The 27,384-nt window shown below is 34.7% G+C and overlaps 2 protein-coding genes across 11 annotated transcripts in view; one reads left to right on the top strand and one right to left on the bottom strand.

Annotated features, from left to right (window-relative positions):
- LOC136854108 (putative ATPase N2B) overlaps positions 1-8,212 on the top strand; it is a 329,373-nt gene extending 321,161 nt beyond the window's left edge. For all 7 annotated transcript variants that reach the window (XM_067130285.1, XM_067130289.1, XM_067130284.1 and 4 more), the window contains one exon: positions 7,823-8,212. In XM_067130285.1, coding sequence (XP_066986386.1) covers positions 7,823-8,077 — 255 coding nt within the window. In that variant the 3' untranslated portion in view covers positions 8,078-8,212. The remainder of the gene's footprint in view (positions 1-7,822) is intronic.
- A 2,104-nt stretch (positions 8,213-10,316) lies between these two features.
- The window catches only part of CstF64 (cleavage stimulation factor subunit 2 CstF64), a 44,522-nt gene continuing 27,454 nt past the window's right edge, over positions 10,317-27,384 (bottom strand). For 2 of the 4 annotated variants that reach the window (XM_067130279.1, XM_067130281.1), the window contains 4 exons: positions 21,178-21,300; positions 20,310-20,536; positions 17,717-17,850; positions 10,317-14,478 (listed from right to left, as the gene is read on the bottom strand). In XM_067130279.1, coding sequence (XP_066986380.1) covers positions 14,362-14,478; positions 17,717-17,850; positions 20,310-20,536; positions 21,178-21,300 — 601 coding nt within the window. In that variant the 3' untranslated portion in view covers positions 10,317-14,361. The remainder of the gene's footprint in view (positions 14,479-17,716; positions 17,851-20,309; positions 20,537-21,177; positions 21,301-27,384) is intronic. The other 2 variants (XM_067130282.1, XM_067130280.1) reach the window with 2 other exon arrangements.

Genomic DNA, 27,384 nt, shown 5'->3' with positions numbered 1-27,384 from the left:
AAGCTAAAACTCTTACATTCTAGTAATATTCAATCATGTACCTTCATTTTGCAACAAACTGGAAGTCTCTAGCACAATATTTTGATTTATGGTGAATTTCTGAAAAAAAAAACTTATTCCTTACGTCTGCGCGCGGTAACTCGGCCGAACATCTCGGAAATTCTTTTGTCACGTTGTCGTAATGTTTGCACCGTTTTATATTAGTCGTTACATAAACTTTTATATATGAAAATGTGCACAATTTCATGTACAATACAACAGAAAATAACTCATGGTTGTAGCTTTTATCAGTTTTGAAATATTTTCATATAAATCACGATAAATAGAAAAAATTCGACTTTCAGTCAACTTTAACTCGACCGAAAATGGTCGAAAACTGCAATTGTAAGCTAAAACACTTACAGTCTAGTAATATTCAATCAATTAGCTTCATTTTTCAACAAACGGGAAGTCTCTAGCACAATATTTCGATTTATGGTGAATTTTTGAAAAACATTTTTTACATCCCGCGTTTAATTCATGCATCATTTTGTGATATTTTCTCTGTGTTGCTTTGATCGTTTTACAATTTGTTATATACCAAAATCATCGCAGTTTAGTGTACAATACAAAGAAAAAAAATAACCTGTTAGCTTTAACCGTTTTGCTCACAGCGCGATTTGTATAAAATTATATAAACATTTTTTTGCGCTGTCATATATTTCAATATTTATATATGATATTTTTTTTCATTTCTGATGGTTGCATACTAAACTTCAGGCAGTGACAAAAAAAAGGAGCCAAAAATTAACTCTTAATCTTAAAAACTAAGCGTGCTGTGATTTTTGAAAAACTTTTTTCCGCTGGCACTAACTCCCGAACGCCGCCGGCATACGGGAGACGTTTTTGTAAATAGAGGCTCGACGTTTAAGGGTTAAAGTGAATTAGCTTTTGTGACAAGAATCCCATAAAGTTAGAATGTATAACTTGGTTTAGAAAGATGAATACATTTCATGCTTGTTATGCCTCTCCTGCTTTTTAAAAAAGTAAGAATTTTCTCTTCTTGCACTTTGCCCATCAGAAATTACTGTTTAATAACTGTTCAGTAAGAAACGTATCAGATGGTAACAGCTAGAGTTTCTATTTCAGTGATCTGATTTGATCATTTAATGATAAGATATTCTCAACAAAGTTTTTTTTTTTTTTCATTGCAAACATGGCATCATCTTTTGAAGTGATAACATGAGCACTAGGAGGGCCGCTGCAGCTTATTTCTTAACAAAATAGGCAAACCAGAGAGGCGGAAGTGGTTTGAAGAGGGGTTGCTGAAAAGAAACTTTTTTTTATCTCGTGGTACACTGCTTAGTGAACTAAAACTAGTTGCTGACTCTTCCTCCTTTAATTTTTTTAGTAGAATTATGTCGGCGTTATTCATCTTTCTTTTGTCACTATAATCTTTGGTTTTAACATTCCAAAGACAAGGGCATTCTTTATATAATTCAATAAAATCACTTAAATTTTATCACTTGAGGTCATATGTTCTCTATAGCCTATAGCCTACAAGACCTATTTTTGATTCAAGAGTTGCTAAGCTGCTGAAGATTATTGCAAGGTAAACCCTCGAACCAAATAATCTGGAGATATTGAAAGCAAACTGGGAGCATGAACCTGGTATTGCCAGGTTCCAGGTAAAATAATCAGATCACCAGGGCCCGCCAAGTTTTAGCAATGCAATGACCCCATACATACTGAAGTGTTACTAGCGATAATGATCATTGCAAGTATCATTATGTGCATGGGGACCTATAGGCAAGCCTCATCCAGTTCAACATTTGGCAAAATATAGTGAACATGAAGTTTGACTACATTTAAGGGTAAAATGATGTACAATGCTTTCTTCCTTTGTAGTCAGTGGAAGTTCACAGCATAATTTTTGTACAGCATAGACTGAAGAGTATTTGCATTTCAGCAACGTTGGTTTAGGTTGCAATTCAGGTAGCCAAGGCTAGCGATTGCCCACTTTAGTATGTTGGGCTTTCTTTAACAATGGTATTATTTTTTTCATTTATACAATGTTTAAAACAACAGTACTATATTATGGGAATTATGATTACAATTAACTAATATTACACTTATCGTAACATATACTTTGACTCATACATTTTGCTCAATAGAGCAATATGGTGTACTTTTAAGCAGGTCTTTTGTTAGATTATATTCATATTATTAGTGCTGTATATTGCTTGCCACACCGTCTTGTATATGTAGTCAGGTTAGGCTAAGATTTAGATTACAGCACCTCTACTTATAGCAGACAAGACATGAAACTTAGTGGTAGTGGGTTAATGTGGCTTTTCATAGCAACATTCACTCTTCTAGGAGAAAAACACTGAAATCAAACCAGTGGGTAGAAGGGACTCTTTAGCCTTGGTAGGCAACCCTTCTAAAAGGTTTCTAAGTACAAACCTTGTTCTCCAACCTTGGACTGTGCCATAGCCATTGTAATGGCCTTCCATGGTCTTGGGTTTGAGTTTCCTTGCCTGAGGGTACAATCAGGCATTTATCCTCTTTTTCGTTCACTTTCTTGTTTTTTGAAAAGTATGTAGGACAAGCTGATGAGAAAGCAAAAGTTGCTCGGTGGATTATCGGGAAAGTGCCTTCATCTTTACATACTGTACTCTTTTCCTTCTGAGCATTTTATTTCTCAAATCCATCCTAACTGTCCTCCCCCAGTTGTTGTGCCAAACCTGGGGGATTTCTTTTGCCTTACGTGGTGTGCCACCGGCCCAACCTTGTTGACCAGTTTCTTCTGGCTCTTTCAATGACATATGGTGACATTTAATTGTACTCTCAATAGAATTTTTGTAAATAATGTCAATACTGTTGTTGTTGATGGTATTGTTTATTGTTCTGTTGATTTTTACAATGTTACTGTCGTTATAAGTTTAATTATTAGTTTTATTCTGATATTATGTAGTTAATTTTAATTCTTTTGGGAGACATTGAGCTGAACCCTGGACCTTTTACTCATTACAGCAAGAAAAATTGCAAAGCATTTGACTCAAATATTCGGGGCTTAAAGTCAAATTTTCTTGATCTCCAGAGTTGTGCCCGTAACTACGATTTGTTGTTTTTATCTGAGACTTGTAAGTAGTAACAAGTCAATGGTCAAATTTTTAATCCCAGGGTTTGATGATCCTGACTTGGACCTTCGACAGATGGTCTCCTGTTTGTCAATTTTTCACAAGTTGTATTTCAAGAGATCTTTCACATTCACAATTGATCCCTGATCCCCTTTTCCTGCCGAGAGCAACCAAATTCGCTGAACAACAGCACCAATATGCTAAATGTGCCTCAATGTCGAACTAATCAGTTCCAGAGGTCCTTTATTCCTCACGCCGTTGGACTGTGGAACAGCCTCCCATAGGATGTCGTACAATTGGAACTTTAAAAGCTCAAGCAAAAGCGTAATGCATATCTACCCTAATATACTGTTCGCCTTGCATTTCAATACATTTTATCATTTGTTAATTTACTATTTTTTTTCTTTCTTAGTGAGTGGGATCTCTTCTTTCTGTATTTCCATTTACCTCCTCTTACTTCTTCCCAATGAACACCATATTCTTTGGAAGCTTGAACTTCAAGTCAGTGGCCTCTGTGGGCTTGTTTCATATGAAAAGGTTTCATCTGAATAATAATAATAATAAGAATAGAGTAAAAAACCATTGTCCAAAAGCCTTCTGACTGGTTGTATAATGTTATCAAGTACTGTATAGCGCAAGCTAAACTCTATGCTGTTGGCTGCAAAAGAGAATGGCATTCTCACCCATATCCGGAACATTCGCCGTAAACATTTTTGCCGTAGGAAAACTCGCCTGGGGAATTTTCACCGTAGGAAACTTTGCCCTATTGGATTTTTGCCGTAAGACAATTTCGCCGTATTTGTTATCAAGTATATTTGGTCACACTATTGTTACTTCAATTTCAACATTTTAATAAGTGAAGTACCTTGTTATCAAGTATATCTGGAGCCTACTACCGTTACATTTTGATTGACGAAGTACCTTGTTTTATAATTAAAATACCCAAATTGAATACCTAATTTGAACTCTAAAAGGAGTAGAGTTGAGTTAAACTCTTCACATTTTCTTCACTCATTCGACAATATTTTTTTGTGCAGCCAACCCATTACAATGGTCTATCAAGTGGAAAGTACCCGAGGTGGTGTGAAATTAGTTGATGATCTTAACTTTGTTTACAGAATAGATAGAAAATAGGCGAAAAAACATATTGGAAATGTGAAAATAATGTAAAGCTAGAGTGCATACTGTGCTGGAAAATGAAAATTTATCTATATGTAAAACATTTGGCTAGCATTGCCATCCATCAAAACCAAAAATGTATGAAGCAAAAACAAAATTGAAATCACTAGCCACTAATTTACAAACTTCTGTACGTTCGTTAATTGCAGAAATTTCATCTAGTTTAGATAATAATGCATTGTCTTTGCTAGCGACTTCGTCGCATTTGTCTCGCAGTATTAGAGGTTGGAGGCAGAAGAAAAGCCAAGCTCCCCCAATCCCAACTGGAAGGAGTGGATATACAATACCTGAAGAACATAGATCTCTTGAAAATGGTGATAACTTTTTATTGTATGATATTGGTGAAGATGATCTGGATAGAATTTTAGTGTTTGGCACAAGCTGGGTTAGAGGACCTTGCTAATAATAAAGATTGGGCTTGTGGTGGCACTTTTAAATGTAACCCAGATATATATTATCAGTTATTAATGTTACATATCATGAGACATATTAGCATACCACATCTTTTTTGTTTTGCTACCTAGTACAATAAATCACAAGTAACCTACAGTAGACTTTTTAGCGCCTTGAAGGACTTACACCCATCATTAGAGTCCAAAACCTTAATGGTTGGTTTTGAGAAAACAGTTATCAATGCTTTCTGTGATATATTTCCAACAACAAATATAGCAGGTTGTTTATTTCATATGGCTAAGAATATCTATCGCCACATTGTGGATATAGGTTTAAAGTCACACTCTCTTACGGATGCAGAATTTAACACCAAAACCAAATGCTTCACTGCATTAGCATTTCTGCCAGTGTGTGATGTTATTGATGGTTTTCTTGAACTGAAACTGACTGATAATGATGTTTTGCCCCAAGAATTTGTATCATATTTTGAAACTCACTATATCGGAGAAGAACAGCGTCGAGGTGAACGAAGACGAAGAATACAGCCAACTTTTCATATTGAATTGTGGAATGTCTTCAACAAACCCAGAATGGTATGATCAGAACCAACAACAGTGTAGAAGGCTTCTACATTGCAGTACAGAGTTCCATGACTAACATGCACCCAAATTTGTGGACACTAATTGCGTATTTGAAAAAGGAAGACATTAGCAAAAAAGAGTGTGTGATTTAGATCAAGGAGATGCAGTGCAAATGAAGAAAATATATATTGATATCAATGCAAGACTTTAGCGGAAAATGCTTCATTACAGTCCAACACAAAAAACACATTATTTACGAAGCATTGCTTGGAATTTGCACACTTTTTAAATTATTTCTTTGTTAATTTGATATATTTTTAGTCTTATTTTTTAAATGTTTGCTTTTTAATTTGTCTGATGTTTGACCCTTTAAAAAAGACATGTTAAGTAATACTTTATTTTTCCTGCTCATGCAATGCTTTTTTTTTTTCTCTCATGCAAAGCTTTTTTTTTTTCTATCCATACCAAAATAAATCAATGTTTGGAACACAGTCAAATAATTCACAAATTATAACAAATTATGATAACATTTACAAGGAACAAAAAAAAAAAAAATGGTACTTCATTAATCAAAATGTAAAAATCAGATATACTTGATAACAAGGTACTTCGCTTATTAAAATGTTAAAATCAAAGGAACAATAGTGTGAGACATATACAGTACTTGATAACAGGGTACTTCGCATATTAAATTGGACATTACTCCGAAAGGGACCATTCAAGATAAGAGTTATCGAAAAAAAAAAAAAAAAAAAAAAAATGCGACGAAATTGTCTTACGGCAAAAATCCTATACGGCAAAGTTTCCTACGGCGATAATTCCTGAGGTGAGTTTTCCTACGGCGGATGTTCCTAGAACCATTGTCACCAACTCGGAATAATACCAGTTGTTCTTACTCAGTCTCATTCTCACTATTAGCAGTCAGTGACATGAAATGTAGTTTTGTTTTTGTTTATTGATCACCATTATTATTACAATGACAAATGCCAAATTGTTTGTTACTGTAAACCTTTCCTTCTAACCTTTCGTGATACTGTAATACAATATTCAAGGGTACTGTAATTGTAAAATGCAGTAGGAACAAGACGTGTAAAATTGTATGGTAAATGATTACATGTATAAACTGTATTTAAAAATACCACTGAACAGTAGAAAGATTTGGCTATTTTAAAGCATTTAAGAAGGCTTACGGTAAACAACTGAGTATAATAGGTAGTAATGAAAATATAGTATTAAAGAAATTATGAAATTGTTTATAACTAGTAGTTACACAAGTACTTATTGTAAACTTCTGTTTTTATAAATACAGTTTATTTCTGTCCTGAGCAATTATTGGTAATAAAATGATAGTAGAAAATTACAATGCATGGATGCCACAAGCATAGAAAATTACAATGCATAGATGCCACAAGCATATGTGATTTTCTTGCCAGTAATACATATGCATGGAATTTATTTGCCATGAACATATCAAGTAAAAACATCAGAATTACAGTTAGATGGTAGATAATAGGAAGAAAATTATAAATTTTTAAATTGTAGAAAATGAAAGTGTGTATTCAGGTAAAAAAAAAAAAAAAAAAAAACTACTGCAGTTGTGAGTAGTGTTGTAGTACAGCCAGAAATATAGTGTCTTCTTGAAAGGGCCTGGCATTCTCCTCACACCCACCCTCCATACAACCCCCTCCCCATCCATCACATACCAGGCTTGAAAAAAGAAAATTTATTGGAATCTTGAGAGAAAATGTGTTGTGTGGGATATTAAATCATTCAAATCATTTGCTTTTCATCTCAGGACAGACTTAAACAGTTTTTTTTTTTTTTTGTATTTTAACTTGACAGAATTATTCATATTACAGTTAATAACAGTTATGTTAAGTGTTTGATTACAGTAAACAATTCTGTACTGTACTAGAACTATCGTTTAAGCTGGGGACCCTTTGGTAGCACAATATGATATAGAAACATTCAAACTAGTTTATACTAAAGCTGACTGACAAAAAAGATATGGCTTGATATGGCTCTCAGAACTTAACCCTCAATATAAATATGTACACTAAAGCTGATTATTGTTTATATATTTGTAGACTTCTTTTCTCATCATACAACAGCGTAAACTACTAAATGTTCTTGTACATTGTCGTTGTAGCCCCACTGTCCTTGTAGCCCCCAGTTGTACTATGTACCTTTAACCTTCTACTTATTTCCTTGGAGATCTGATGTAGCTATCCCATTACCCAAATTTCAGCTTCTAAATCCCGAGTCTAGAAATGTGGCCCAGTGGTCTAATTACTGTAATTACTTGACTATATACTGAAATATTAATGATAATCTGAAATAAACTTTGTTATATTAGGTGTACATCATTTTAGGTCTTTTAATGATTTTGCTTTGGAATATTAAGAATTGGAAACCCCTTTTACACAGGTGCTCTACTGCTATTCATCAAATACAGTTTAGATACTTTGTGGTTGAATAATTTGATAAAATACTGATAAAAACAAGTGACCATACACTAGAGCTTAATGGAGTTTTCTTTTGTTTCAGGTACGATTGGTCTGTACTAGTGATGTCCCGCACACTGAGATTTTCCAAGGAGAGGAGGGCCATTCAGAGTTTGTTGATAAGGACAGCCTCATGCTAATGGATGATTTAGGTTTAAAGGAAAAACAAAAGGAAACCAAGACCATTAGTATTTTTACAGGAGAAGAAGAGATGTTTGCCTTTGAACGAACTGTATCCAGGTTAACTCAGATGATGACAAATGATTATTGGCAAGAATATAACAAACAGATGAGATGAATGTTCCTTTGAAATTGTTTTAAGTAAATAATTTATTTACTATATTATTTTCAAATTATATAGAGTATTGTATAATTGATTATCATAACTTATTTTTGTTGTATATAGTTGTGGATTTTAAAGATTTTATATGAATGTTTAGTTTTTCTTAGACAAATGTGTTTTAACTTCTTGAAAAGACTATTTTTATTGAGTTAACAAGCTGTACAGCATGGTAATTTAGTTTTTAGTTACTGCTGTTAAATGCTTAGGCATATATATTAATATGCAAACAAAAACAATGTCTTCCTGAATAGGTCAAGTAGTGAAACTGAACTGTAGGTTGCATAATACCTTCCCAAAACAAAGACAAAAGGAAATGCAAAGCTACAGTATTCAGTCACATCTCTCTAGCAAAATTGAATAGCCCCTCTTCAATACTTGACTTTATCTACATTCTGTCAAGATTTATTTTTCCAAGATTATTACCATTATGAATTTCAGACTATCCAGTCTTATTTCTCAACTCACAGAACCACCAAATCTTCTCGACTCACAGTACTCATTAGAAAGATGTTTCTAAATGAAAGGTGAAATTAGGAGCAAAATAAAATTTGAGAAATTGGACAGTATGTAGAAAGAAACCAAAAAGAATGGATGAAAAGTAACACGGCTAAGCCAAAGGGACAGCAAAAAAAAAAAAAAAAATTACAATGCACCAAACAAGCAGATATAAAGGTAGCAGGTCAAAGACCAATAGGAAGGCCCCAAAATTAAAGCAAGATAGGCATAAGACCTGGATCAAATGAAAACATTATAGAATAAGGTGCAAAAAGACAGAAGAGCACAGAGAGCTCATTTCAGATCTATTCTTTTAAGGGGAGAATGTGGTACCACAGCACTGATGGTGTTGGTTACTACCAGACTAAGTAAAATTTCCATATACTCAATGGTTGCATAAAGGATTTCCTCTTAAATGAGGTGGACATACAGCAAGTGACTGTTGAAGGTGGACGGACAAGTAACTAGAGGAAGGAGAATGGTTTAAAGAGAATCAGCAATAAGCCATGCCCACAATAAAATGAGAATATTGGACAGGAATTATATTTACTATAAATTTTTCAGTACCTGTCAAAACATTTGGAGGAAATTAAATTTCAATAATTTCCACTGCCTGGTCTTCATTTACGCATAGCATTTTTGTCATACTACAAGTTCTAGTAAAGAGAAGGCGGCCCTACATGCTACTATACGTATACATAATGACATAGTGTTAAGAGCAGAATCAGAGAAGAGGTTTTGTGAGGTTAAAAGACAAAATGGAATGAAGAGTAGCATACTAAAAATCAACAAAGCAAAATACATCATGACTATTAGATGATGCATTAATGAAGGATGAACACCTTACAATGCTTTGGAAAACATGGTTAAGACGGTGGCTGTCTATGCTATAAAAATACTGTAGAGAGAAACTTATTACAGTAATATCTAACAGAAGTGTAACAAAGACAACAAGAGAGTAACAAATACATGCTCAAGATAAATGGAACGAGATATTTTCAGCATTCAAAATGTGTAAGACCCAATGGGAAAGAGGAAGAGTAACATTTATAGTGGTTTTTAAAGTTTAAATGAGACAGCAGGGTCTTATCTTTACTCTCTCCTTAGGCCTGCTGAAGGATTTGTTCTGAAATGAGAACTAACACATGGAGCATGAAAAAGTTGGACAATTAGGTTGCAGGAGACTAAAGAGAACATGGAATGGAAAAGTAAGAACCTGAAAGCTGTACAGCTGAGGCCACATAATTGTTGCAAAGAACACTATGGACTGTCTAATGTAACTTTATAGGTTCATTATAAGAGATACTCACCTACAGGGATGCTGTGGTGAGAGGACAGGCCTTGTATTCAAGACATAATGGACGTTAAAGCAGACATTGAGAGGGTACTAAAAAAAATGAGTAGCAACAACATAGACGAAATGGAAAGAGATTGCTAGAATAATAGTAAACAAGACTATTAGCAAATAAAAATTTATGGGGGTTATAAGGCCTGTTCTTCTATGCAGCAAAGACACTGGTATTCACCAGGTGGAGAATTTTAGATATCTGTGATTACAAAAAGATCTCTGCACTGATCCTCGGTGGATATCAAAATTTATCTCAAATTTTTACGATATACCTGCCACTGTCTTCACTCGAGATCTTGTTATGACAAAGACACAACTATACAATAAATACAATACAAAAGCCATATGCTGTAAAGTACAGAAAAATTTATTCATACATATTTCTATACATCTGATTTCAAGTAAATGAAATACAGAAATACAAAAATGACAGCTTGACAATTTACAAATAATTGGAGAAAAAGATAAATTGATATGTGACTTAAATCATAAAAGTTATGTTACAGCTGCATGTAATATGAAGGCATTCCCGGTTAAATTACAAAAAAAGATGTGTCCACATTAACTACAGCAAATAAAAATATATATCCCTTTCAAAGCAAATTTTTTTTTTATTTTTTTACACACACAAACCTATTGCATTTACTAGTACCAGATATGAACAGATCATTTTGAAAGGCAGTTAAGATATTTCCCAGATTGGGGAGACCCTCTCTTAAAAAAGTACACTCATTTCTGTTTCTGTCTGCATTCCAAAAGTACAGTATGTTCTAACTGAAGGAGCTAAAAGAAGGGTAGCTCAATTTAAAGATTTAGATTTTTAAGTAAAGATGTTTCACAGTTCTATGTATATATAAATTAATATCAATTACTTCTTTTAGCATTGAACAACTACTTCAGGGAAATCATTTTCCCAAAATTTTCTTCATGAACATTTACCAGACTGGTAATTATCTAGTTATTTTGTACTTAATGTTTGAGAGTTTGCTCCTTATGGCAGTCAAACAAATACGCTAAAAAAACTCCCCATGCCTTTCAGTGATGCTTGTAGATACATACCTCCAAAGGGAGACTTGTGATTTCTCCTGAAGGAATCAGCACGAATGTTCTTAAACAGCATAAATCTAAGAACCAACACAAACTCTCTCTTTGGCCCCAAATATGATCCTGGTGCTGGCTCGTGTAAACTTTTGAACCAAGTTTTTTCATCATCTTCAAATGTGCAACTATAATAGTATTGTACTGCATGATTATTATTCCCTCAATCTGAGATTCATTAAAGATGTAATGTTTTTACCTACAACTAACCCCAACTTGGTGCTTTTTCTCAGAGATACTAAACTTCTGACACCCTCACATTATCCTTTTAAGCCCCATTCTTTGCTGGACAACATAAACATGACCTGAATCTGGAGATACCTGAGGAAATCTAATCTACATTGGCACTGTGTTCTCAAACTATGAAATGTCCTTCCTATGCATTACATGGTTCTTCTCTGTGTCTACAGACTACCAGTTTCTGGTGATACACCCTTAGCAACTTCCTACCAGTCCCCTGGCAGTCTTGTTTTTTTAAGACAGCTCTAGTGATGAAGGGGAACAGCTACATGACACGAAACTCCTGAATTGCTCTGGAAATTCATGAGCTGGTTGATCAGGCTCTTCATCCATGCTTGTAATAATTATATTTGTGGTCATTACATCAATCTCAACTAGTGTGGTTTATCCATGTAATGAGATGGGATAAGAAACAGTTATTCAGAAAAGTAATAATTATGGAAGCAGCAAGACGAAAACCTATTGAAAGGCCAAGAAATTTAGGAAAAAGAATAGATGAAGAACTAGACCAGATAGGATTTTTTGCTGAAACAGGTTTGAGCAAAAGAGAGTGGAGAGCACTCATTAAACTTTTAAATCCATAGGAGAAAAGCAAGCTGACATATAAACATTATACTCATGGTAACTTGTCCAGATACTTACAGAAATTAATACTCACTGAATAGGACTGAATGGCATCTGAAGTTATCATGCTGAATACCAAAAGTGTAGTAGAGAGACTGAAGCTGAGAGCCTGGAACTGACACATAGAGCCTTTCCATGAGGACCTCCAGTCCAGTATTTGCAAAAAATTCGGCACAAAGGCTATTGAGAAACCACTACATTGTGAACATCATGGAGCCCTTTAGCGGCTACATATCTTGACTGACTCTCCCACTGCTATCCAGAAAAAGTTTACTTCACAAACCTCTAGCCCCATTACCTCAGGGACTGTAAAGATCTTGGTGTAATATCTACCATGAACCACCTGTTGCAATATTCTTGCTTCACATATAGTATTGCAAATTGTTTCTGACTGATAATTATCATGAGCTATCAAAAATGATACTGAAAGGGTTAGGAATCTCTATAAAAATAAATAAAAATGGTATACCCAGATGGTACATACAGCTTATGGGTCTGCATTCTCATTCCCTATATTTTTTCTACAGATATCCACATTTGGACCAAAGGGTGTTGCAAAAAACCTCTTAGAAGCACTAGTGATCTTTCCAACTGACAGCCAATACAATATAGTTTACCCTTTTCAATTAAAAAAAAATTCTTACAAAAACTATATTTGCTAATAAACAGACCAAAATGACAACAAAAACATCACATGCATAACCATGACCATTTCTCAAATTGAAACAAATTATTACTGGCTTTCAAATAATCAAAATTCATGGAAAATCGTGAAAAGATGAAAACTTCCAGTCAGACAGATGAGTGCACAAGTAGAAATGAGTGTTCTTGCAAGTGAAACAGGGGGCTCCCCTCCCTTTTTCATAATGACTTTGCATGTCGTAAGGATTAGTCAAAACTTGGTTTGCCCTCTTTCAACATGCATGATGGCACTAGTATAAAAGGCTTGTACCTGACATATCTAATTACTCTTCTAAGTAAAGGCTCCTAACTGACTGCCTAAAGAGCAATCGTACAATTCCATCATTAACAAACCTTAAGGATCAAGTATTTAAAATTATGTGGCAAACCTCTGATACTGTTAACTGGACCTCCTTAAAAGCTTCAATCCCGACAACACACAACATAAATTTGAACTTACAGTAACCAATGTGAAGCTGGAAGTACAATGGAAATTATGAACACAACTCCAGTTACAACAAGTAGTTATAAACTGTACTGATAAAACATTTCAATTAAAACAGGAAAATAAAAAGGAAAAATATATAAAAATTAATCAAGTGAATGAAGACTAACCTATATTCTTGTAAGCGATGAATTGCAAGAAACAACACACAAAGTAGGAACTAAAATATCGCACATGAAACAAAGATAGCTTATATGCATTTTTTTTTATATAAAAGTATTCCTATACAGCGCTAAATATTTAAGGTATATTACATAGTATCTTGTTCTCCCTCCAGTTGAAAAATATTTTCTCATCTTTTCATTAGTAATTTAGACATACAATTTGAGAGCCAAAAATTAGAGCTTGTTATCAAATCTAGAAATTTAAAATCTTATTTCATACACACATACTGACTAAATTAGAGCACAAGCTCCACTTGCAACAGCTTCCCACGAGCAGCACATACCTGGAAACTAACTTGAAAGCATATGTAATTAACTAATTTTCCACTTCTAATACTAGAATACATCTATAAAAGGTAATTATGAAACATCATTAAAGATTTCCTGTGACAACTGTCAACTCATAAAAATCAATAAACTGCATAGATATTCTATTTAAACAAGGGGATAGGAAGAAATGAACAATAGTTTACCATATATCTTTGAATCCTTATGTACATCACTTCTGGTTAGGTGTGAGCTTTACTCCAAGCTGAAAAATAAGTTACCAGTGTAATATTCAAAATGAGGTATATGCAAAGCTATTTCAATAAATTGGGTGTTACTCACTCAATATTAACCAATAATAAAACTACGGTTTCCTTTTTCTTTGGCAGGGGAGGACGCCTCTCTGGTGCAAAATACAAAAATTCTCTGGTCATTTCTACAATATGGAACTAATGGCATTACCAATTTTAGCATATGAATTCATATAAATATATCCAAATAAGTATGGGAATAAACATAAAAAACATAAAATACATAATCTACATAATAAACAGTCTAAACACTATGTGAACAATTTTAACAGAATCATTGTAACATGCTGTATAAAGTTATTTTCCAAAAGCAAGCAGCCTTGCAAATACAAACAAAATCACTAATGATTACTTAATTATTTATGACACTATCTTTACCTACAATCTAATGAGTTAACATCAACTTCTATTTTATACCTTAATAAAAGAAAGTTTCCTTATCGTGTGTTTACATACTTTGTGTGCAAGAAATGGAACAATATGCTCTCTTACATCATCAAAAAGACTTAGTGCTGTGAACGCTGTATCTGTTCCTTAAGCTGAATGATGGAAGAGCGTTGTTCTGGTGGCAGCATTTGTATCTGTTCATCAGACAGCTGCAACACTTGCATAATTAAATTAGCCTGTAAAGAGAAAATTTTTACCAACTGCAATTCTACAAAAAACACTGACATTTGCAACATTTGTATTTATTCTCAAAGAGCAAAACTCATAGTTAAACCGATCACATGATTTATCTGGTTTGAACTCCTAAATAAACCAATCACATGATTTATCCGATTTAAAACAGTAAAGGTAATATGATACAGCTAGTTATACTACTTCCAAAATCACTAAATATTTCTACTGTACTGCATCAATCTTTTTTTTATAATGGTTAATTAAGAAGTATTTCTACTGATGAGGTTTTAATTACGCACTACACTGCTATCATCAATCCTTTTACATGAAACTAACCCCCCACTATTGGCAGGCACAATTTCTACACCTGTCCTACCATACATAAAGAATACCCCATTTACACAAAAAACTGCAAGGAAAGCTAAGTGCTGAAAATACTATCTGGCTTTAAAAAAAACAAAATTATGCTAATTTCATCAAATCACTCTTTAACCATTATTTTGCACATTATAAATGTAAAATATGCAACACAGTACTACACAAAGTGTGAAAGTGTTTTATTATACCCACAGCATTCTAATGGCAAAATTAATGTAATGTACTTCTAATTTCATTAACACCAAATATGACAAATTTTTTATTAATTTGTATTTTTCATAGCTAACAAATCTGCGGTCTTGAGGTAAGGATAAATTCTTCTAGCACCAGCACATTTTTCAAGTTTTCTGTACATGGGATTCACCCTTGATTTAGCAATTAGAAAAAGTAGCAATGATTAGTATAAGAACAAAAGTGAGGAAAACATTAGCGTGAGAACAAGGAGACATTAAGGCAGAGCACACTAAGATCTGGGAGAGAACTGGTAAGATATCGTTATGGATTATGAACTCACACAAAAGAATGCATGTGGATGCTAACAGTAGTGGGAGGCCAGCCAGATGAAACTCATGCATTATTTGCAGGATAAGGGTGTGACAAGGAATTAGTTCTACACAGAATAAGGCATCTTATGATTAATGAGTTGAAATGTACAAATTGGTTTACAAGTCAAGCTGCACCTGCACTTGGAAAAGCAAAATGCTCCATGTCCATTACCTCCAATAAGGAAAACAACCTAGTACATAAAAGAGTGCTTGAGAAGTACAGAATAAACAGAGAAAGCAAGGAAAAACATGATAAATTACAAAATTATATATAGAAAATAACAAATAAACTTAAGAGTTAGACTCATGTCAACCTGCTCAATGACAGGGTATTTGCACCAAGCTTTAACTTACAGCAAAACTTAAACACTGCATGTCCATAACGGTTTGCCATATACAGTAATTACATAAATATTGGGCTTTACCACATGATTTTTATGCTTCTTACTTTAACATACTGTCACTGGAAGTAAAATGCTCAAGTCACTAAAACAATAATTTTTTCTAAACCATCAATTATAAAGCTTTAACTGAAATATGCTGGAGGTAGCCTAATACCATTGTCACTTTTTAATTTGGTTCAACACCTGGAATCGTGAAAATATTTATCTTCACTACTTTTTCCTCTTATGAATATATTTCCTGATCACTCCTGTGAATTCTCTTCTTCTATAATCCTTCTTAACTATGAACATAATACCAAATTTTACTATGCAAAAAGACAGAAAAAGCTATAGTCGTTTAACATCTGTCAGAAGTCCGCTGACTAAAGAAAAAAAAATATTTTGCTTTGATATCACACAATTCTTCAATCTCAACTATCTGCTTAGTGACACAAAAAGATAAACACACTGTCTACAATTCTTTAGGTATGATACAAACAATCTTCAAAATTTTTTGACAGTTCATAATTGTTTCCAAACAGGTGTTCCTCTATGATCATATCCAATATATCCTCTGTGTAATTCTGTAAAAGCTTTAAACATTAAAGTAATGAAATGTACATTACTTAGTAAGCTAGGCCACAAGGATGCTTGTTAGAACTGAACTTTCTAATCTGGTGATAAGGGCCTAACCTAAATATTAAACAGGCTGATGTGAGACTTTAGTTTCCCATACTCTGTCTTTTCTATTTGAAGTTCATTACATTAACTACAATCCATTTGGTAAATTTCTACTTTATTCCATTTTAGCTTCAATTAATGCATAACTCTTAAACCTTGGTTACAAATTTCATACAGCCCTGTATAAACAAATCATTGGTTTATTTATAAGTGTCTGATGTGCAGTTTTGTAAATGAATACGCCTGCTCAACACCAAGTAACTTGTAGCTTGTATAAACTAAAAATTCTAATGAAGGCATCATTCTAAAGGAGGAAAACATGAAATGAACCTGAATGTGGCAATATCACAGTTATGAAATATAAGAAGCGCTCACAGAAGAGGTGAAAGGAAAGATCGTAGACAGTGAGCTTTCGTCTTTATTTCAAGACTTGATCGTTACTGAGATCAGATCTTGAAATAAAGACGAAAGCTCAGTGTCTATGATCTGTCCTTTCACCTCTCCTACGAGCACTTCTTATGTTTATATGTCATGGGACCACTGTGATACTGGACAAACAGTTATGACAATAATTCAACAATTTACTGACAACCACACAAGTAGCCAATAACAATGTTCTTGCAGGCAGATCTGGACTTAGGTCAAGGTAGAGCACTAAAAGCCCTTCATGAATGTTCAACCTTTCCTACCACAAGCAGCCATAACTTTGATGGCTTTTAACAAAAATACAATGAGAAGTATAGCAAAAACAGACACTAATGGACTACATATACAACAAATACCAAAAACAGACACTAATGGACTACATATACAACAAATAACCAGGGGATTTACTTATAGGCAGTCCCCAAGTTAAGGAGGTCTCGACATAAGTCAATCTGATCTTACAACACTTTTCAAAAATACAGTATTCATAAAAAATTTGTCTCCCACTTAAGGCGAAAATCCGAAGACAACACAAATATGAAGTTAAGGTGACATTAGACTAGGTACTAGTTTCTGAGCTCCCTCATGTAAATAAGTAGTGTCGCCATCCTCCCAGTGTGCAAGCCAACCACTGGATTAAAGGTAAGGCTTTCATCACTTTTTTTTATTTTAATAAATATTTTAAAGTTGAGATCCAACTTAAGTCGGGCCTCTGGAACAGATCTCCGCCTTAACTCAGAGACTGCTGTGCTGTGTATAGAAAGTATTCTTGCACTGAAAATCAAAATGAACAGAGAACTGAGTAAACAATGAAACAGTCTCCTTACCTTTTCTTGATCTTGCCCAGCAAGACTTGCTGTAAGACTGCTGCTTGGAGGGGGTGGAACACCAGCGGGAGGAGGAACACCTCGTGGAGGAGGCTGAGAAGGTCCACCACCAATAGGGGGAGGAGGATTGGCACCTAAAGATTAGAACATTGACAAATAGTGTAAATCATAAGATTAAATATATAATATGACCATTAACTTAAAATAATCACATTTATCCCCCTGCCTTGAACACTAACAAACACCATCTGAAGGCAACATGCACCCCCTAAGCTTTTAGAAACTTGCAGGAGATATTTCTTGCAACAGATTCCATATTTAATGGCATAAAAAAAAACTTTTTTTGGGGGGGGGGCACAAAAACTGGCTCAAAATATACAGTGGAATCTTACATGTGGAGTTAGGTATCTGATAGGCTAATGTTTACGCAGATGCCATAGACTACCATTACTGGTAACTAGTCAAACTCAATAATACTGTAATATCAGTATTTACTCAAATATCATTATTATTACTATTTTTACTATTACAGAAAGCTCCCTCATAACCAGCACCTTAGGGTCAAAGAGTTACCAGTTATTTGAATTTGCCTGTTGCAAGACAGAAATCCTTCTAAAATGCTATATGTATCCTGAACTACCATTTTGTCATTCATTATCAATAAACAATACCTTAGTCATTTTTCAGCAGCTTTTTATTAAATAACCTTCAGCATCTTAAAACAAAACATTATCTAACTCCAACAGTAGTGTGAAGAGTGCTTATATCCATACACTGATATGCAACTTTCATAAAGAGTCTGGCATTTCTGTTAAAAATCTTTCTTATTACCTTAGAGAGAGAGAGAGAGAGAGAGAGAGAGAGAGAGAGAGAGAGAGAGAGAGAGAGAGAGAGAGAGAGAGAGAGAGAGAGAGAGAGAGAGAGAGAGAGAGAGAGAGAGAGTGGGGAGGGGGGCAAGTAAGCGCATAGTTTATCTTATCATGATGCATTCAACATAAGACACATACAATTACTGTACAGAGTACAGTATTGTACTGCAATGAATAATTGTAAAAAAAAAAAAATACTGTACCACAGAGGAGGGGTGGAGGGAAACAGTAAGTGTGCAGTTTACTTAACATGATGCATATGTTTGTGTATCACACACAGGATAGCTTAGATTAGATTTACACATGAACCTTACCTAATAAAAGCACAATCATCTACAAAACTTTACCAAGTTAAACATACTGAAAATCTTATTCTAGTACACAAACTTCTGAATAATTTTTATATTCAACCAACAACTTTGTTTTTTGTTGGCATTCTGTTAGCAAACTTACACACTCATAAATTCAGTGTTAACATTGCAGTTATCCATAAGAGGCAGAGTAGAGGGGAGTATTATAAAATGTTTTCTACTATACCTAAACTGCTCTTGCTTTCTCTTGTAAAAGATAAAAACAAAAGATTTTTCCTGCTGTCCTAGCAGCATGCTTTGTCCCACATAGCATCCCAAAATAGCAGTTATAAATACTACTGTAATAGGTTTAATGTGAAACAATCTAAATATGACCTTATTTTCAGCTAAAATTCCTTTCAATTAAATATTCTAACTGCAATCCAGGGATTTCCTTTTTAAAAGAAGATTCTTCTATTAAATATTGTAAATGCAATCCCACTATGATTACTGTAATGCAAACTTCAAGCTCTGGGTTTAAGTAGAAAATAAAAAATACAGCAACAAATGAAAGGGCCCTTCATTATGCTAATCATTAAATAACTAAGACTTGGTCAACAATTGTGTATTTTTTGGTCTTTTTTTTCTTATTCATTACAGTACTACAAATAGAAACAGATACCTACATAAAATGGAAATACAATGGCGAGAGAGATTGCATATCAGTTTAAAGCTTAGCTTACCTTTCCCCACTAAATCTAAAGCAGTTCTGTCATACAAACTGTTTAATCCCTACATAGATCACCATACTACTGGATAAGTTTACCCGTACTCATCACTTTCACCAAAATTTCTGTACATCAAATCATATTTGCAAGCAATCAAAACAAAAAAAAAAAAAAAAAAAAATATTTACAAGTTTTTAGTAAATTTTTGACACATTTTCTTGGATTTTAAAGGCCAAAATTACTTCTGGAACAATCATGATGAAGTGTCTGATCACGGAACAATACAGACCCATCTGAAAATTTAATACTTCCATCCTGTTGAGACAAACAGCAGCACATGACCTCCTGTAAGGAGTCAACACTTAAAATATTCCAGCACCCATTTTGGCCCCAGTTAAGGCAAGTCATAAAAAACATAATCAGTATAATTAGACCACTAATTCAACAAAACCTGTACTGTAATTAAATAATACTGATTTGCCACGTTTCAACATCAAGGAAAACGGTACCTTGCGTGGAAACAAAGTACTGTAAGTGCTTCTTGCATCTTGAAACAAGTTTTTTAAGTGTACCCAAGTTTATACAGTACTTCTATAATCACTATATATCTGACAAAGGTAATGAATTACCCTTTAGCACTCCTAGCTTACATCTCATGTAATGTCTGGAACCCCTACAGAGTGAAAAGTGAGAATACAAATATTACCACTTCTGAAGTCTTTGTCTTGAGAAAATGGCGGTCTTCCACCCCTAGGATCTCTGCTTTCTGAATTAGGGTTGTTTCGGAAATCCATATCACGCTCGTTACGAGGATCTCTATCTCTTTCATTTCCTCCTCTTGGATCCCTTACATCTCGCTGATCACGAACATCACCTCTTGGATCACGATTATCACGGGGATCACGGTATCCTCTGGGTTCTCTATCCCGTTCCCTGAAAAACACACCTCCTACTGAAGAACTAGTTTCAAAATTGCTTTAAAAGCAATCCAGCTAGTGGTAAAACTTTACTAATACTGCACAATCTATTTTACTTTATTTCACTACTAAGAAAAAGATTCTTTATGAAATTTATAAGGATGTTACTTTTACCTTTCATCTTCAAAAATTCTAATTTCAAAGATCCTATGCTAAAACCACTTCATCCAGCATTCTTTCAAGTTACATCATTATCTCTTGTACACATTTCATTTATACACCTCTCAGGCTGGTTTCTGAGCAGCAATGCGCAACTACAACAGTACCTTTCTTCTTTATGAATTTGAGCTTTATACTTACACACAAAACTTAAAAAGTTCTAACCTACTACCTGGTCCTCAGTCTAAGTCAACAAGTATTCACAATATATTTGCCTTTTTGTTACTTTTTTTTGTCATATTTTGTGGACTGTCCTGTTTAATCAATGCAATATTTTTTATATCTTCTCCTACTGCTTTATCAAGATTGCTTTTATACATGTAACTGCTCAATGAAAACACAAAACAAAACATGATAAGTAAAACTTTTAATATTCCATCATTTTAACATTAATTTATCTTTTGAAAGATAAAATCAGAAAACAGATGAATACCGCACCTGCTATCTCTGGGATCACCTCTGTTGAAGTTACCACGGTCGCGATTAGGTGGCATGTCACTGAAACGTTGATCACCTCGCTGGTCTCTTTGATCAAAGTCTCGGGGATCTCGGTTGGGGTACCTACAATACCATATTAAAATATGACAACAAAAGATAAAGACATACCTTGTCTAGTGCATGTAATGATTAATGCTGTCAAATTGTTATGCCTCCCAACTCTCAGTGCTGTCACTGCATAACTAAGAGTTCTTATTTGAAAATGTCAAGATGACCCCAGAGTGCTAATGAGTAATAGCTACTGAGAATTAAAACAAAACATATTTGGTTTCAGATCTGAAACCTTTCAAAGAACCAATGTCTGATCACTTTTTCAGTATACAGTATAGTACAGTACATTAAAAAAAAAAAACTTCTAAGAACTGATTTATGGGATACAAAATATTCTTTGAGAGAGAGAGAGAGAGAGAGAGAGAGAGAGAGAGAGAGAGAGAGAGAGAGAGAGAGAGAGAGAGAGAGAGAGAGAGAGAGAGAGAGAGAGAGAGAGAGAGAGAGAATAATTTTTATTTTGTCAAGCAAAATACTGCAATGCTGGTGTTTTCTCTTTTTCCCCTCAAAGCTGGGATGCATACACACATCAATAAAGTATGTGAAAGGTACTTTTGGATTCATCCAATTTTATGAGACTAGCTGACCAACCCGCCACTGCCAAAGATAACTCTGAATGATAACCGATAAACTTCCTCTCTCTCTCTCTCTCTCACTTTTTCCCCTCTTTCTTCTCCCTAACACCCCCTCTACTCTTTCTCTCTCACTTCCTCTCAATCTCTCTCTCTTTCTCTCTCTCTCTCTCTCCAACCCTCCCTGTTCCTTTCCCTCTTGATTCTCCCTAACACCCCCTCTACTCTCTTTCCCACTTCCTCTCCCTCTCACTCTTTCTCTGTCAACCCCTTCCCAACCCCCACCCCATTTGGTGCCATTGATGTCTTACCCCCATAGTATTCTTTTCCAAATAGTAAGTCACATGTATACTGAAATTAGGTATGATAAATTTGTAAAGTTACTAATACTATGGGTATAACCAGCCCCACTTCACAGGCAGAACCAGCCCCGTTTCAGGGAAGCCCTTCATACCCCATCCCATTCGGTGCCCTTTGGTGCTAGTGATGTCTTACCCCCACTGTGCTGACTTCTACTGTAGATAGTGAGTCATTTATATACCAAGTTTGACTGAAATTGCTCAATGCATTTCAGAGTCATGATGGCACACACACACACACACACACACATACATACTGTACATACATACATCCATTATATATATAGATTGTATCATGAATGTGTTGGCTTCCTCAAACTGATTTTAGCACTCCTTTCATAATTTGTTAAAAACCAGCAGTGAAATGATGTCTTCACTGTTTTTAGTGAAAATACAATTTTGGCCTAACATGTGTTGATCCAGGGACTCTGTCAAATAGTTTTACTCACTATTACTGATGTGGCTGTGACCTTGAAAAAACACTGTACAGTAAGCAGATCACAAAAACTTTGTCGTTGTCATTATATTTCTCCCAATGAAAAAATGACATTGCAGCTATTCTTTAGAAATCTTGTGCATGTTAGTAAGCAGTGCAGTCAGTGGGAATGAGGCTGAACTCTAGCAAAACCAAAATTTTGCAATTACCAGGTCTTTCAATTAGCATTCATTCCACAGTTTACTGTGCCAGTGGTATCACTGTACTTGACTTCACTGTACTTGACTATTCTCACCATTAAACAAGACCTGATGCAAGTTAGTTTACTGAATGCTGCCAGAAAGACAGTGGTTGTTTCTAAGACATTTATACCAACAGACAAGATTATATTACAACTACGTGCTTCAAAACTTACGTTTTACCATTCTTGGAATACTGTTTACCTATCTAGAATTCAAGTGTACCTTACAATAAGGCTTTCATCCACTGCATAAGACAGCACAGAACAGAAGATAGCTTTCATCAATGATAACTGTGATAGCTAATACCAGATTTCCTCTTTGGCCATTATCCATAAGCTTAATTTAAATATTTCACCTTCTTCCATACTGCCTGGCTTTTGAGTTGTAGTTACATTATGTTTTTGTGTGTATAGGTACCTTTATTCTACTATGTTATCATTACACTATCATGATTAAGAAGTACAGCAGCAGTTTAACAGGACTACTAAGTCACATTTCTGGGATTGCTGGAATACTCATTCTTCAATAAAAAGAGAAAATTTTAGTTAGTTAAAAATAATTTGGCAACTGGGTTTAACAAAGTAAAAAGGAAGTGATGACAAGCAAAAAGTAGAAAATGATGGAACTGAACCAAGGGGACAGCACAAAAACCTTTACCGGAGTACAATTACAATGTACAAGTGCCACTAGGGGACAGCACAAAAACCTTTACCGGAGTACAATTACAATGTACAAGTGCCACTAAAGTGAATAAGATGCCATGTTACCCCACAACCTAGAACAAAAATTTTCTTGCTGATTTTACTGTTAAATTACAAGAAATTCTCCTTATGGATGCTGACGCCTAGAGTTCAAGAGAGGCTGTAATGCACCTTCAAGTTGCATACTTTTGGTGACATCTTTATTCCGTGTTCAGAAATTGCACAAAATGTTCAAGTATAGTATTTATTAAACAGATAAGAAAAAGTTTGTTCAATTATGTCTCTTACATGTATAAGGAAAGTACGCCAACAAATGTACAGTACTATAGCTTGAACTATGTCTGATCATTACTGTACAATACTCAGTTAAAGTAAACATGATAATAGAAGGCACAGCAGTTTTCACTGGATATGAAGGGCTCAGAATTTTACTAGTACTGTATGTAACTAAAGCCAGTAAGTTAAATGAGAAAGAAGTATGAATAACATGTAAAGATAATGTAGATGACAAGTGGGCTGGGGATGTAGATGACAAGTGGGCTGGGGACAAAGATAATGTGGTAGAAGAAGCAATGAGGAATATGCAAAGTTCAAGATTACAGTCAACAGGCCAGTGGAAAATGTAAATAATTGATTTAGCATTAAACAAATCACCTGTCCTTATTTCAGACACAGATGTACACTGCAAGCACACTGACTGAGAAGTAATCTATAGAATGCTCAAGCTATAAGGAAATTATGCATGCTATGTAGTTTCTGTACATTTTTAATCAATCCAGTATAACCATCACCTCACAAAACAAAACCAACAATTATTACTAGCACAAGGAAGATACTATGAAAATTTGAAACAAAGCCTGTCTGAATTTCCATGCAAAATCTAAAACTGAAAAAATATATAAAACTTTAACAAAATAAAGTCCTATATTCAGTAAACAACATTTTTACACAAGTTCTTTTCATACAAATACATTAATTACATGTACTGTATGTCCACAGTCATGTTCTAAATACACCCAGGTTTATCAGTCTTTAGTCTGTAAGATAGAAGATGGTAGTCTCACTATGCACACAAAAAGTTTTTATTACCAACAACCTTATTTTTCATGAATGTTGCGTGTGAATCAACAAGGATTGGTGGGATGGGGAGCAGGGGTCTCACTGTATGATTAATGAGTTAGTATGAGAAAACTTTTGTTTTGCAAAAAGTTCCACAAAACCCAATAAATCATATACACTCCTGAATTGTTATTCAAATGGAAGACTGAGATGCTGAACGTTCAAGTGTTCTGTGAATACATGCGAGAACTAGTAGCGTATTTGAGGACTGTAAGGTGTTAGGAACTAAGTCTAAAGTTCAAAACCTATGAAACATAGAGCAATGGAGGTTCCAATGACATACAAGTCTTATGTTTGGAAAAGAATACATATCTTCAATACAAGAAAGTAAAAATTATTAAAAAAATTGTCTCTCAACAGTGCCAAGAACACTCTATGAAGACAAGACTGATGAGTTCATGACTTCTTCCCCCCACAGGTAATTTGACCCATCATGGCTACCTGTATGAATGAGTTCAAAATTAGTAGTAGTAGGAAGTTCTCAAAATCAGTGACTTGCACTCTCTTACATCATTTTCAAGATATTTTCTTCAACTAACAGGAGACCAAGTTTTCTAAAATTCTTTTCTCATTCACCCATGGAGAGATGCAGCGTGAAGGCTCTGCCCCTGAAACCTGGTCCTTTGTAGGTAAAGCTTGATAGCTATCACTGGGAAAAGCTAACAGTCATGAACTTGGCTGCTGATGGAAAACAAGGAAAGCATGGTAAAAGGTTGTAATAGCTCAGTGGTTTTACCTGGACTTTGCAGTGTGGTGGTCTGATTCCAGCATGGCTTGATAGATTTCTCCAGTAACTCAACCTTACCATCTCTTTGAGCTAGGGCTGGGGAATTTTGGGGGACATAAGTTCACCTGCTGAGTCATCAGCAGCCACCGCCTGATCCCTTTGGTCATAGCTTGGTTTGAGATGGGCTTTGGTGCTGACTATATGTATATATTGAGTCTTCAGGACAATGTGCAATAGTCTAATAGCCTATCCGTTGCTTCTGCTGCTCTTGAGCAACCTTTGAACCTTTCAAAGTGATAAAAAGTCATGGCTACTAGTCATTTGGATATTCATGCAGTCAAGAGTAAGTGTATGGTCATTTCAGACATAGAGCAAGTCTTGCCAATTCATCTCCTAAGAAATAAACTCCATGGATAAGAGGAAGGCAGTAAGTAAAGGAATAATGCAGCAGACTAGGAAGATATTCCTTCCACTAAATCAACCACCAAACAGCTCTGCTTATGTGATGGAGACCACTAACTGCAATACTGCAACAACTCTACTTTCCTGGAAAACCTTCTGTGTAAAAACACAAAGGATGTCCCTGTCCTCTAGGAGAAAAATCAGACTGGCTGCTTGAGAAACTCTCAAGGGAGGAGACAGAAAATATGACCAGATTCCTAGGAAGAACTGCTCTTCCATACTGATTCTTGAGACAACCTATCTCTGTTAGGCTTTATCTGGTATGTCTCCTTTATTTTACACAGGTCTATTATACTATGTAAAACAATGTGAAAGATGACTCTTGTCCATTAAATTACATAAAAAGTAGGAACTATATACACAACAATACAAATATAAGTTGGGCTGCAAAAGAATAACATTCTTCAAGGATCACTAATAGTTAGCATTTGTAACGCTGATGACAATAAACTATACTGGCAACTCAACAATGCCTAATATAAATGGAAGTGTAATTTACCTTTTCATGCTTACATAAAGCACTAAAAAGAAAAGTTTTTAAATAAAGCATTTTTCAATGAGAAAAAACAGATCACAAATAGTGAGGTTATTGGTTAATACATGCGAGTCCACAAGGTCATGCACAGCGAGACTACATTCTTCTTCTGTTCGTTAGACACAAGTTCTGTGATCCTGGGAACATTCAGGACAAAGTTATGACCATACACTTGATTAATGGGGTTGTGATTAAATAATCTTATATTTGGTGCAAGCTTTAACTGTTTCATGCAAAGGCAACTATTCAAAGTTCACAGTACTTTCAATGGTATACCAGCATCAGCAACGAAGTGATGGTAAGCTACCCCTGTGAGAAAGGGAGAGACCTTTGCATCACTAACTCTGCAGTAAAAAGGCAGAACACATGAACTCCAAAATCCTTGTTTGGAGAAAACTGAAGTTAACAATGCATTAACTCCTAAATCCTTGTTTTGAGAAAACTGAAGTTAAATACTTGAGTGCTCATATCGTTTTGCTACTTATATCTGCGCCATATTGGCTACATTCGCCTCTTTCTGCTCTTCCCATAGATACCAAATTTACAAAAATCACATTTTTGGAGTTAATGCATTTTGCCTTTTTGTGGCAAAACTGTGGCACACCTTTTTTTTTTCTGCCAAGATCAAAAAGTGGTGACTACTGTATATTAAATATACTAGGAGTTCGTAGTCGTCACACGATCAAACTGCCTAAAAACTTTTTGTTCCCTGATAATATATTATTAACTTTACTAAGATCTTAACAGCATACAGTAATACCTCGAACATTCGTAACATAAAGTTCCATAACCCGTTGCAGATCAGGAGGAATCACAAATGTTTGGTACGAGTCACTAAAAATGCTAATAAATGCTTATTTCTAGAGTTTAACCCTAAATATGACCCAAATCATGCTCCCAAAGCACTTTAATTTCATTTAAAAGTTAGCTTAATAAATTACTCTTA

This window comes from Macrobrachium rosenbergii, chromosome 28, assembly GCF_040412425.1.
Source record: "Macrobrachium rosenbergii isolate ZJJX-2024 chromosome 28, ASM4041242v1, whole genome shotgun sequence".
Lineage (NCBI taxonomy): Eukaryota > Metazoa > Arthropoda > Malacostraca > Decapoda > Palaemonidae > Macrobrachium > Macrobrachium rosenbergii.
The sequence above is the reverse complement of the archived record's forward strand: the minus strand, read 5'-3'. Positions and strand labels throughout refer to the sequence as shown.